At 40.9% G+C, this 14,373-nt stretch overlaps 1 protein-coding gene across 2 annotated transcripts in view; it reads left to right on the plus strand.

Annotated features, from left to right (window-relative positions):
* B3GALNT2 (beta-1,3-N-acetylgalactosaminyltransferase 2) overlaps positions 1 to 14,373 on the plus strand; it is a 69,560-nt gene that overhangs the window by 22,220 nt on the left and 32,967 nt on the right. For both annotated transcript variants that reach the window (XM_032242297.1, XM_032242298.1), the window contains exon 5: positions 3,199 to 3,294. In XM_032242297.1, the coding sequence (XP_032098188.1) occupies positions 3,199 to 3,294 (96 nt within the window). The remainder of the gene's footprint in view (positions 1 to 3,198; positions 3,295 to 14,373) is intronic.

The following is a 14,373-nucleotide window of genomic DNA, read 5'->3' on the forward strand; positions in this document are numbered from 1 at the left end:
TTTAAATATTACACTTTGTACTTCTTCAGTTTCCAGTTAGTTCTTTTTTGCTGTTTCTATTTCTCTAAAATTTCCTGCGTGTTCATTGTTTGAGCATGTTTTTCTCTACAGCTTTGACCATAGTTACAACAGCAGCTTTAAAATCTATGTATGATTACTCTAAGTCATCTCAGCGTCTGTCTTTATTGATTATCTTTTCTCTAAAATATGGGGAACATTTTTCTGTTTTATGTTTAGTATTTTGGGGGTTTTTGGTTTGGGTTTTGTTGTTGTTGTTTGACAGGCTCTCACACTTTTGCCCGGGCTGGAGTGCAGTGGCACATTCACAGTTCACTACAGCCTTGAACTCCTGGGTTTAAGCTATCCTCCCCCCTCAGCCTCCGGAGTAGCTGGGACTACAGGCGTGTGCCACCATAACCTGCTACTTTTAAAGTTTTTTGTAGAGACAGGTCTCACCGTGTTGCCCAGGCTGGTGTCAAACTCTTAACCTCAAGCATCCTCTTGCCTTGACTTCCCAAAGTGCTGGGATTACAGGTGTGAGCCACCACGCTTGGCCCTTATCTTTGCCTTGTATCCTAGATATTGTAAATAATTCGTTGTAGGAACTCTAGATCTTATTATATTTGCCTCAAAGAGTATTGATTTTTTGGTTTGTTTGTTTTAGCAGGCAGTGAAATTGGCTGGACACAGACTCTAAACATTGTCTCACTTGCAATGCGAAGCAGCTAAAATCTCCGTTCAGTTTTTTTTTGGCCTTGGGTGGGCTACTTGGGTTCTGCCTTGAATGTGTATTTCATGAGTCAGCCACAGATTTGGGCAGAGTTAATATGAAGAATTTATGCCTCTCTCTCTGTGATCTTTTCCTTTCTGGGAGGTTCCCCCAACCCATTTTATAGACTGATGTGTTTGCCCCAATTCTGTCTTCTTAATTTTTCAAGCAGAAAGACTACAGATTTTCATTCTTCCCGTTGCCCTAGAGTTGTACCCTCAGACAAAGAGTCAAGAAGGGGCCGAGGGGGGAGATGCATATTTACAGCCTTTTCCTTCTTCCAAGTACTGTTTCTTCTCCAGTTTCTACCTGTTTGTTTGAATTCCAGTGCCTTTAAATAATTGTTTTTTATGATTCATCCAGAGTTCTTAATTATTACCTATCGGAGAATTGGTCTGATATTGCTGGAAGCAGAACTCTGTTCAGTTTTTTTAAATGTATTATTAATGTTGATTATTGGCAATGAATACAGTGTTACTCACCAATAAATATACAACTAAATTTGAGATGAACTTTCTTTTTTGTAATTTGCCCTGTTCTTCCTCTAAATAATCTGTCTAGTTTGTTGATGTGTTTATAGACATAAATACAACACAGAGGGAAGAGTAGGATTTCTACTGATGATGCCAGCGATAATGATTACAGTGAGAAGAGCTTTGTTGTTCCTCAACTATAGGAGTTCATATGTGATTGTAGTTAATAGTTTCATTGCTGAAGATCAGATAGGTAACTGAAATAACTCGATGAGTATCACTATTATCCTTATCTAGAAATCAGGATTAATCTTGAATTTTTTTTTTGAAACAATTGTTTAATCATCTTTGTATGACACAGTTTTAAAAAGACTATTAGCCAGGCATGGTGGCTCATGCCCCAGTACTTTGGGAGGCCAAGGCAGGTGGATTGCTTCAGCCCAGGAGTTCGAGACTAGCCTAGGAAACACAGTGAGACCCCGTTTCTGCAAAAAAATTAAGAAAATAGGCAGCTCTGCTGGCATATTCCTGTAGTGCGAGCTACTTGGGAGGCTGAGGAGGGAGGATCACTTGAGCCCAGGAGGTTGAGGCTGCAGTACAGCAAGCCATGATCACAACACTCACTCCAGCCTAGGTGACAGAGTGAGACTCTCTCAAAAAAACAAAACTATTTGTAGTGTGTGAGTTATCAATCAAGTAGTTTGGTTCAGACATGAAATATTTTGATCATGTTGATATAACTTTTAGTTGCCATATTTTTAGCCACGGAGGAGTTAATCTTTGTCCTCAAGCAAGGACTAGTCTAAAATGGATTCTAATGGGTTCATGGGTAGTCACAATGCAAAAAATATTCTTACACTGCATTGCAAAGAACTGGTGTTCATGAAAGAAATAGACATAATCTATTGAAATGTGCTTAATTTTGAACCCCTGCATGGTTTTAATAGCTTAGCAGAAGATTCCCCTGTGGTAAGTTGGTCTATAAGAATAGGCATGAGAATGAGGAAATGTTGCCTAGAGGAAATGAGGGGGTCCAAGCAAACCATAGACATATCTTTGATTTTTTTGAGATGGGGTCTGGTTTGGTGGCCCAGGCTGGAGTGCAGTGGCGCAATCTCGGCTCACTGTAGCCTCCACCTCCCAGGTTCGAGTAATTCTCCTGCTTCAGCCTCCCAAGTAGCTGGGATTACAGGTACATACCACCATGCCCAGCTAATTTTTGGATATTTAGTAGAGATGGCGTTTCACCATATTGGCCAGGATGGTCTTGATCTCCTGACCTTGTGATCCGCCCGCCTCGGCCTCCCAAAGTGCTGGGATTATAAGCATGAGCTACCGCGCCCGGCCTAATTTTTATATTTTTAGTACAGATGGAGTTTGACATGTTGGCCAGGCTGTTCTGGAATTCCTGACCTCGAGTCATCTGGCTACCTCAGCCTCCCAAAGTGCTGGGATTATAGGCGTGAGCCACCATGCCTAGCCCCAATCCTCTTTTATATTCCCTTTTTTGTTTTGTTTATATTTTCTTCTGAAGATTCTTTTTGAAGGGATTTTCCTGAGTGCTTTTGTTCCAGTAGAAATCTGTGGTCTTTCCGTTCAGTCTTAACTTTTTGAAGGAGTTTCGACACTATAATATGTTGGCTTAATTTAACAACACCTCTCACTTTCCTTAATACTTTTTCTTTCAAGGTGGGTTTTTTTTTTAAGGTTATGTGGATTATGTTTAGTATTTGAGAACTTCATGACAACTTTGATTACCTGAAGTGTCATTATGTAATAACTATGACTGCACTAGAAAACCCAAATGATGCCAAAACCACAGTAGAACCATGTTAGTAACCGTGGTTAGGGCCATTGTGGATTTAGCTAACCAAGATGTAAGGTGTTTGAAAACTTGTTGCATATGCAACGTATAGCATGAGTAATTTTTTCTTGTCTTTTTCTCCCAATTCGTAGGAGGCCCTCTTCATTGCTCGCTTCAGTCCTCCGAGCTGTGGTGTGCAGGTGAACAAGCTGTGGTACAAGCCCGTGGAACAGTTCATCTTACCAGAGGTACAGGGTGGCATGAAAAGACTGTAGGACCATTGCAGTCCTTCATAGGAGTGGGCATGTGCTTTCAGGGGCAGGCACTTGATATTCTGTTGTGCTAGGCAGCACTCCAGAGTGAGAGATGAAGGTACCAAGTGTGGATGTGCTAAAACGTAGCACTCTGCATTCAAACCTCCTGAGGACTTACCTCAGGCGTTCCAAAACCACTTTTTGAAAAACGTTGCACGTTGCCGTGGTTTATTTAGTGGAGTCAAGAATTGCACAACTGTTTTAATGACAAAGGATGGTGTTAGTGTGGATTGATGGAAAGACCAGACAGAGAAACCGTTTGGGTAAAATTAAACAGTTTGCTTATCTAAAGAATGAAAAGAAAAAAAAAGTTAGCTCAGAGGTGGACCACGTTTCCAAGTTAAATAAAATTTCTCCAACGGGCGAACAATTGTGGATGATGGCCTGAAAATGTACTTGTCACCTCTGGGTCCAGTCTTAAGTAGATATGCACTAAAGAATGCCTCACCTGCCAGGTGCACTCATGAGTCCTAGAGTTAAACCACAGTGTGGTTGCAGAGTGGGACAGAATCAGAATCAGACATAAACAAATTATTCATCCATCAGCTTCAGTCTTTCTAGGCTTTTTTAGTCTAGACTGAGTACGTTCCTGAACTCGGTACTCTGGAACCACAATTGGGGTCAGTTTCCTAGACATCTCTGGGACTCACGTCAGATCACCTGTAGAATTCATCCCACAGCATCACAGCTGAGTTAAGATGTAGGCTAGACAACTGACCGGTCCTACTGACTAACCAAGAAACTTTCCTACACAGTCTGTGGGGTGCTATTCACAATTTGTTCAACAATGGTAACCACACATTTTTATAACATAGTATGGATCTCTGGAATTGAGTACACGTAGTTGAAACTGTATGTTACTTCTGCCAATGTCAAAGGGATCTCCTTTTCATCTGTATATGAACTTCCATTTTAAAAACTTTTGAATACGCTACTCTCAGCATACTGCCTATGGGGTAGCCTGCTCCTCAAGAGAAGTCAAAAAATAAAAAATAAAACTTTTGAATAAAAGCCAAGCTAAAATGGGAGGTGGAAAAAACAGAAAATGCAGATAAGCTAAAGGAAAACGACTAGAATCTCATCATTTGGAAATAATCATGTTTAACATTTTTGCCTCTGTGTGTGTAGTTACTAGGATTATGACGTTCATTCTGCTTTATCATTTACTTAAACATATGAACATCTTTTGATATGATATGCTCATTATTTTTAATGGCTCTGTAGAATGACTTTGTACGAAAAGTATTGTCATTTAACTCTGTATTTGGGTATTGATATAGTTCCAGTTTTTTTGGTGTTATGAAAAGACTGTAGTAAATATCACTGCACTTCTGTTTTATGTGTATAACTGGTTATTAGGATGAATTGTTGGGTAAAAGGGCATACACATTTTTAAGTCACATGATTCCTTCCTGGAGGGGAGTTTAACAATTTGCATCAGTGTGAACAGTTATTAGCAATATATGACAGAGTGCCTGTTTCCCTACGTCCTTTTATTCTTTTTAATTTCACAAATGAACCTTTTTCCTTTTTAAGTGCAGTATGTACCATGAAAGTTACCTTTTACTTTAAGAATAGTGGCTCAGCTACATAGTGTTGGATCTCAGTTTTTGCAGGAAGCCATTCTTTGGTTTGTTCATTCACATAAGGTACTTAACCTCACAGTGTCTATTTCCTCCTCTGTGAGATCAAAGTGCTCACCACCCATTTCAGATGGTTATTCTGAGGGGTAAATGATTTAACCCATGTGCACTGCTTAGAACATGCTGCCACATGGCACGCATTCAGTAAATCAATAGATGCTATCATTATCATTGCTATTCCTCATCTGGATTGGAGGGCCCTATTCTTTGAGAGAGAGCAGCGTTTTTTCACCAGGGGCAATTTGCCCTCCGCAGAGCAGTGATGGATACAATTTCAGTTGTTAAAACTGGATGTAGGGTGATACTGGCATCTAGTTGATAAAGGGACAGGACTCTGCTAAACATCCTGTGGCCACAGGACGCCCCCCCCCCCGGCCCCCCTCCACCAGCAAAGAATTAGCTGGCCCAAAATGTCATAGGTGCTGAGGTTGAGAAACTATATTCCAGAGGACAGTCACCTGAAGTGGGGCAAAAAGGAAGAAAATAAACTTTAATACAAGCTAATCACAGTTTTATGAAGTCTGCTCCATTATCTTGGTCAGCCTTATAGAAAGAATTGCAAAATTTGATTAGTTCATAAAAACATTACTTTCACTTAGAATGTCCTTGTTCTTGGGAAATACATTGAAATATGTAAAGTTAAAAGGTACATACAATAGAAAAGTATGTGTGTAGAGAGAAAAGGCAAATGTGGCAAAATGTGAACAACTGATGAGTCTGGGTGATTTGAATGGTAATTTGAACTATCCTATAGGTTTGAAGTTTTTCAAAATAAAAATTGTGTTGGGGGAGAGGGGTTTTTATTTTTGAGACAAGGTCTGGCTCTGCTGCTCAGGCAGAAGTCTAGTGGCATGATCATATAGCTCACTGGAGCCTCAACCTCTGGGCCTAGTTGATTCTCCTACCTCAACCTCCTGAGTAGCTGGTTGGCACTACAGGCACCTGCCACCATGCCAAGCTAAAGTCTTTCTTTTCTTTTCTTTTCTTTTCTTTTTTTTTCTTTTCTTTCTTTTCTTTCTTTCTTTCTTTCTTCTGCTTTCTTTCCTTTCTTTCCTTTCTTTCTTCCCTTCCCTTCCCTTCCCTTTTTCCTTCCCTTTTTCCTTCCCTTTTTCCTTTCCTTCTTTTTTTTCTTTCTTTCTTGAGATGGAGTTTTGCTCTGTCCCCCAGGCTGGAGTACCAACCTCTGCCTCCCAGGTTTAAGTGATTCTCCTGCCCCAGCCTCCCAAGTAGCTAGGATTACAGGCACATGCCACCATACCTGGCTAATTTTTGTGTTTTTAGTAGAGATGAGGTTTCACCAGTTGGCCAGGCTGGTCTCAAACTCCTGACCCCAGGTGATCCACCTGACTTGGCATCCCAAAGTGCTGGGATTATAGGCGTGAGCCACCGCGCCCGGCCTAAATTTTTTAGTGTGTCACTATGTTGCCAGGCTGGTCTCGAACTCTTAGCATCAAGCAATCCTCTCACCTCCCAAAGGTCTGGGATTACAGGCTTGAGCCACCACACCAGGTCTAGTTATTAAGAGTTTTAATGACTATAGCCTTGTGCTTTTTATTTCTCTTCAAGGTTTAAGCTAAATAGACTTTTGATTTTATTACTTTTGTTAATTCTGTATATAAATTTTTTCTTTTAAAAACAAGCAGGCTAGGTGTGGTGGCTCAGGCCTATCCTCCCTGCACTTTGGGAGGCCAAGGCAGGCAAATCATTGAGCCCAGGAATTTGAGACCAGCCTGGGCAACTTGGTGAAACCCAGCCCCTATTAAAACAACAAAAACAACCACACACACAGAAAAGCAAGCAATTATTTAATAGTGGCTATACCTGGGAGGAGCTAAGATTATGGATGATTTTTATTTTCTTCTTTTTGTGTATCTATCTTCCAAGTGTTCCATAATGAATATATATTAGCTTTATATAATAGAAAAAATAAACTTTTAGCAATTAAAAAAAATCCCCTCCTGTTGTACAAAATTCTATTTTTGTTGAAAATATGTTTAATTTTAAATACTCTTCTTTGCCACATCAAGGGTGATTGGGTTTATTCACTCAGAAAAATGATAGTGATGGTTTGCTGGCATATCAACAAAGAATAATAGAACACAAATAGGTAGTGTATTCCATTTGAGAGAGGAAGTTCATCATCTTATTCCCTCCACATTGGAGATTGCCTGGAGTCACATGTCAGCAGGGTAGCTTGTCCAGTAAGCAGATCGCCTGTAAGGTTTTCATTGTGTAGCTCACTAAATAAAGCATAACCCTCAGTGGGCATCACAAGTTTAAGTGAAGACTACTGTGTGTTTCTCTTAAAATATTGATGTCTCCAATTTTATGTTTTCCTTAATACTGCATTTGGAACCTGAAACTAATTTCAGTAAAAAGCAGACTATTTTTGTTCACCTGAGTCACTAGTGACATTATTGGTAGCATTATGGACACTTATATCCTTTTTTAATTCGGAGTTTTGCTCCTGTTGCCCAGGCTGGAGAGCAGTGGCGCAATCTCAGCTCACTGCAACCTCCACCTCCTGGGTTCAAACAATTCTCCTGCCTTAGCCTCTGGAATAGCTGGGATTACAGGTGCCTGCCTCCACACCTGTCTTCTGTATTTTTTAATAGAGACAGGTTTCACCACGTTGGCTAAGCTGGTTTCGAACTCCTGACCTTAGGTGATCCACCCGCCTCGACCTCCCAAAGTTCTGAGATTACAGGCATGAGCTGCTGCACCCAGCTTATATCCTTATTTTTTAATGAAGGTTGAAATTCTTTAGACATAGTCATTTCTGTAATCCACAAGAAGTTGTTAATGTTTATAAGCACAGAAGTACTGTGTATATTTAAGCTACTTTGTTGTTTGGATGAGAAATTAGAAGTTTTATGCAAAAGAATTAATACATGAAATGAGTTACAGGCCACTTGGCTTATATTATGAGAGAAAGAATATATCTCATTTTTCCAACCTGTACCTTGCTTTTTTCCTTTTTTTTTGGTTTTTATGATCTTAGCAGGGAATTGCCATAAGCAAGTTGTTTTGCATCTTAAGAGAGATGCCTGGCTTCATAACTGCCTTACAACAGAATAAAAAGTAGGAGAGCAGAGATGAGGAATAGAAATTAAACTGTGTTGTGGGGCAGAAACAGGTACAGGAGACAGGTGGAAGATACAGCTCCTTCCTTGCTTAGTAACAAAACAGCTGGTAGGTTATGTAAGTTCTGTGAATAAGTCAAGATCATTTGGGCGGACTAGGGAATTGTTCTGGTAATTATTCAATTATTCAACATTGTTGACATTCTTGTATCATAGCCAAATCACAGACAGAATGCAGTTGGGTGCCAGGAAGGACCCACTGTGAAGTAGCATGTCACATGTCTTGTCAATTGAATAGACAGTACAGAGAATTACTCGTTTTATCGTCATCTTTTCTAGGTTTGTAGTTTCAAGGTGAGGATTTTTATCTGGTCACTACACTTTTGGTATGATTCATTATTTCCTTTCCTCTCAAATATTAATCATTAGGATTTGCTACGTAGCCTTCTTTTTTATTTTACTCATTCTTCTCAGGCAATTTCATTCATTACTGCCTGTATGCTGAAGGCTGTTAAATCTATAATTACAGCCTCACATCTCTTGTGAACTTCAGACATGCTTTGAGCTGCCTGCTGAACTTCTCCACTTGAACGTTCTGTGTGCTTTCTAATGGTAACATTGTCTCCATCCCACCCATTCTCATCTCATGTATTTTTAATCTTGGGTAACCCTATCTCATTTTCCTCAGTCACCTAAACCAGAATCTTGGGAGTTATCCTTACTCTCATGTCCAGGTACTCAGCAAGTCCTATCAATTCCTTATCCTAAGTATATACACTATCCGTCCTCTAAACTTCATCACTATTAAACTTTTAGAAGAAAATAGAGTACACCAAGAGCAAGAGGTGGTTGTTGCAAGGAGAAAGAGACATGATTAACACAAAGCAGCCTCACATGGTCAAGCATGTTAGTCCATTTAGTGTTTCTACAAAGGAATACCTGAGGCTGGGTAATTTATAGAGAAAAGAGGTTTATTTGGCTCATGGGTCTGCAGGCTATACAAGAAGCATGGCGGCTACGCACAGTGGCTCATGCCTGTAATCCCAGCACTTTGGGAGGCTGAGGCGGGCAGATCCCTTCAGGTCAGGAGTTCAAGACCAGTCTGGCCAACATGATGAAACCCCATCTCTACTAAAAATTCAAAAATTAGCTGGGTGTGGTGGGCATGCCTATAATCCCAGCTACTCAGGAGGCATAGGCACAAAAATCACTTGAGCCTGGGAGATGGAGGTTGCAGTGAGCAGAGATTGCGCCACTGCACTCCAGCCTGGGCCACAGAGCAAGACTCCATCTCGGAAAAAAAGAAAGATGGCACGAGCATCTGTTTCTGGTGAGGGCCTCAGGAAGCTTACACTCATGGTGGAAGGCGAAGGGGAATAAGCAGTGTCACAAGGCGAGAGAGGGAACAAGAGAGAGATGCCAGGCTCTTTTAAATAGCCAGCTGTCAAAAACACATAGAACAAGAACTCACTCATTACTAGAGGGGAGGAGCCAAGCTATTCCTGAGGGATCAGCTCCCATCACTCAAACACCTCCCACTAGGCCCTACCTCTAGCACTGGGTGTCACATTTCAAATGAGATTTGGAGGGGCTGTGTATCCAAACTATGTCATCGAAGGGTCTGGGACTTAGCAACAGGTCCTAACACTGACCTTCCAGTTCACCTAGAGATGATCAGATTCATCATCTCTGAGAAATTACACATTCATGTATAAGTTCACAGAAAATCGGTGCATAAACCAAAATGTCAATTCATTCATCTTTAATGCTGTTGGCTCATGCAAGTGATTTCAGTGCTTAGGTTCCGTATCTAGGAACCTCCTACCTAGTATGTCAAGATACCTAAAAAGCTAAATCTGAACTGTGCTAGATTTGGGCATTGAACTTGATTATAACAGTGGAAGAGTGGGCGTTTTAGAGTGCTATTTTATCTAGGTAGAATGTGACCAAAATGCTTATCTTCCAATTATTGCATCTTTCTACCCCTCGACATTGCTACCTTGCCAGAATTTTTCTCTTAACCCAACCTTCCTATAGTGGCCAGTTGATATGTTTGATACATTGTCTTAAGATACTGATTTTACTAATTAAGCTTCAATCATGCAGTTCTTCCCAATTGTTAGAAATGTTGTTTCCTCTGGGGCTGGGCATGGTGGCACATGCCTGTAATCCCCAGTACTTTAGGAGGCCGAGGCAGGCAGATCACTAGAGGTCAGGAGTTCAAGACCAGCCTGACCAACATGGCAAAACCCTGTCTTTACTAAAAATACAAAAATTAGCCAGATGCAATGACATGTGTCTGTAGTCCCAACTGCTCAGCAGGCAGAGGCAGGAGAATTGCTTGAACCCAGAGGCAGAGGTTGTAGTGAGCCAAGATCGCATCACTGCACTCCAGCCTGGGCAACAGAGTGAGACTCATCTTGAAAAGAAACAAAAACGAGGCTGGGCGCAGTGGCTCACACCTGTAATCTCAGCACTTTGGGAGGATGAGGCAGGCATATTGCCTGAGCTCAGAAGTTTGAGACAAGCCTGGGGAACACAGTGAAACCCCATTTTCTACTAAAAAATACAAAAAATTAGCTGAGTGTGGCAGCGTGTGCTTGTAGTCCTAGCTACTTGGGAGGCTGAGGCAGGAGAATTGCTTGAACCCAGGAGGCAGAGGTTGCAGTGATCCGAGATTGTGCCACTGCACGCCAGCCTGGGCCACAGAGCAAGACTGTCTCCAAAAATTAAAAAAAAAAAAAAAAAAGAAATGTTTCCCCATATGTAGGGATTTAATTTTCAGATTTGACCTAAAGTTTAAGAGAATGTTAAGGCCTACAGAAGAAACAGGATTGAAAAGAAAAAAAAAATCTTTCAAAAGAGAGAACGTATAGAAACAGTCAGCACCTATTTCAAAGATACAGAAATGGAATCTTTTTTTTTTTTTTTTTTTTTTTTTTTTATATCGAGTCTCGCTCTTTAGCCCAGGCTAGAGTACAGTGGCGTGATCTTGGCTCACTGCAACCTCTGCCTCCCGGGTCCTGGTTTGAGCAATTCTCCTGCCTCAGCCTCCCAAGTGACTAGGATTATAGGAACATGCCACCATGCCCAGCTAATTTTTGTATTTTTAGTAGAGACAGGGTTTCTACTAGTCTGACTGGTCTTGAACTCCTGACCTCGTGATCTGCCTGCTTCAGTCTCCCAAAGTGCTGGGATTACAGGCGTGAGCCACCATGCCCCGCCGAAAATCAAATATTTTAAAGAAGAAGTTCAATTTCTGTGTGCCTTTTGATGGTAATAAAGGTACTATTTTACTAAGCAAAGGCACTTCAAATCTGTTTTATCACTTCCAAATAGCCCTTTGAGAATTGGTATCATTTTCTCTCTTTTAAAGATTAGGAAATCATGACACTGCTTTAAGGTATGTCTGCAAAATCTGCTCTGAGAACCCCAGGGCCCCACACAGTGCATCGGAGTTTCACAGATAATGAAGATTAAGGATTCATTAACTGAATAGAAAGTGATAAATTGCCTGAGGAATCCAGACTATTGGAATATTTTTACCTGTTTTGGTGGAGAAAAAAAGTATTATTTCTTTAAAAAAAAGAAAAAGTGTATATCACTCTGTATACAGGGAAAAAAAAGTTTACAAAACTGACCTAGCTTATCAGACAAATTTGATTTTGTATGGTTTCCCTATGATGCTGGCTAAAATGAAACATTATTGTACTTTATCTCTTAATTTTAACATATGAAAGTTTTTATTTTTTATTTTATTTTTATTTTTTTATTTTTATTTTTTTATTTTTTTGAGACAGAGTTTCGCTCTCGTTACCCAGGCTGGAGTGCAATGGCGCGATCTCAGCTCACTGCAGCCTCCGCCTCCTGGGTTCAGGCAATTCTCCTGCCTCAGCCTCCTGAGTAGCTGGGATTACAGGGACGTGCCACCATGCCCAGCTGATTTTTTGTATTTTTAGTAGAGACAGGGTTTCACCATGTTGACTAGGATGGTCTCGATCTCTTGACCTTGTGATCCACCCGCCTCGGCCTCCCAAAGTGCTGGGATTACAGGTGTGAACCACCGCGCCCGGCCCCATATGAAAGTTTTTAGAGTATTAGAGCTGTATCTTGCATTTAATCCTCTATGTCATAGTCAATCCTAGTTGATTTTTAGTTCAACATTATTCAGCAGACATTTTGAGTTTTCAGTTATGTCAGGCCGTGCTAGATGCTGAGGATGTTTGTGGTTGCTCCGAGAAGCCCTTTCCTGTTCTCAAGGTGCTTGTCTTCTAGTAGAGGCAGTTAGTTTAATAATGAGAAAATAAGAAATACCAGAGTGATAAATGGTATTAAGAAGAAAAAACAGATTGATGTGATAGAAGTTGGGAGTTGGAGCCTTCTGTAGGACATCTGGAGAAAGCCTCTCAGAGGAGAAAATTGTGGAGCCCGAGACCCGAGCAGGACTAAGGAGCCAGGTGTGCACAGAATTAAAAATGAGATCATGGAGAAGTTAGAAGACATTAAGATTTCAGTGTATATCAGACCTTAGGACAGGGGGGCATAGCTCTCTAAGCTTAGAATTGAATAGTAATAATCACAAATGAAAAGTTCATCAAATTTGCCAAGGTAAAATTTATGGACTTCTGAATTTCAAAAATAACATTAAGTAGCAAATGATAAACTATTTTAGCATATAAAATGTGCACAGGATTAAAATAATTATTCTGTTAAAAGCTTGCATAGTTGAATAAGAAAAATAGAAAACTCAGAGCCCAAATGGCAAAGCAGCATGATAAGGCAGTTCTCAGAAGACAACATGCAATTCATAAACATCACTAGGAATCAGAAATCCAACTAAATGATGCCAGGTGAGAGAGCTCATGCTTGCAATTCCAGCACTTTGGGAGGCTGAGGCCAAAGCTGGCAGATGACTTGAGGTCAGGAGTTCCAGACCATCCTGGCCAATATGGCAAAACCCCATCTCTACTAAATATACGAAATTTAACCTGGCGTGATGGTGAGCGCCTATAATCCCAGCTACCCAGGAAGCTGAGGCAGGAGAATCGCTTGAACCCAGGGATCAAAGGTGGTAGTGAGCCAAGATTGCACCATTGGACTCTAGCCTGGGTGCCAGCACAAGGCTTTGTGTCAAAAAATAAAAATAAAAAACAAATCCAACTAAATGAGGAATCATTTTTTTTAAATCTAGTATATGTCTGGGTGCGGTGGCTCACACCTGTAATCCAACACTTTGGGAGGCTGAGGCAGGCGAATCAAGAGGTCAGGAGTTCGAGACCAGCCTGGCCAAGATGGTGAAACCCTGTCTCTACTAAAAATACAAAAACTTAGCTGGGCATAGTGGCAGGCACCTGGAATCCCAACTACTCAGGGGGCTGAGGCAGGAGAATTGCTTGAGCCTGGGAGGCGGAGGTTGCAGTAAGCCGAGATTGCACCACTGCACTCCAGCCTGGGTGACAGAGCGAGACTCTGTCTCAAAAAAATAAAATAAAATCTAGTATAGTAGGTTAAACTTTTTTGTTTTTTGAGACAGAAACTTGCCCTTTCGTCCAGGCTGGAGTACAGAGGTGTGATCTCAGCTCACTGCAACCTCCATCTCCCCCTGGGTTCAAGTGATTTTCTTGCCTCAGCCTCCTGAGTGAGTAGCTAGGATTACAGGCGTGTACCACCATGCCCGGCTAATTTTTTATATATATATATATATATATATATATATATTTTTTTTTTTTTTTTTTGAGACGGAGTCTCACTGTTGCCAGGCTGGAGTACAGTGGTGCAATCTCGGCTTACTGCAACCTCACCTCCCAGATTCAAGCGATTCTCCTGTCTCAGCTTCCTGAGTAGCTGGGACTACAGGCGTGTATCGCCACACCCGGCTAATTTTTTTTTATTTTTAGAGACAGGGTTTCACCATGTTGGCCAAGCTGGTCTTAAACTCCCGACCTCATGATCTGCCTGCCTTAGCCTCCTAAAGTGCTGGGATTGCAGGCATGAGCCACAGGCCCGGCCCTAAACTTTTCTTTTACTAATATCCCATACCAGGGAAAGTACAGTGCAATTGTCATTCTTGTAAATTGCTGACAACCCTACAAATTAGTAAAAATTGCTTTCAAAAAGCAGTTGACAGTGTTTACCAAAATCCACAAAAAATACCTCTTTCTTGTCCCAGTAACTTCACCTCTGGGAATTTAAGTAAAAAACAAAATGTTAGGGGTAAATAAACATTTACACCAAAATATGCCTACATAAATTTAGTAGATACTTCAGTAGACATTTAGTAGCAACCA

This window comes from Sapajus apella, unplaced genomic scaffold (assembly GCF_009761245.1).
Source record: "Sapajus apella isolate SASKATOON/1434 unplaced genomic scaffold, GSC_monkey_1.0 scaffold49, whole genome shotgun sequence".
Lineage (NCBI taxonomy): Eukaryota > Metazoa > Chordata > Mammalia > Primates > Cebidae > Sapajus > Sapajus apella.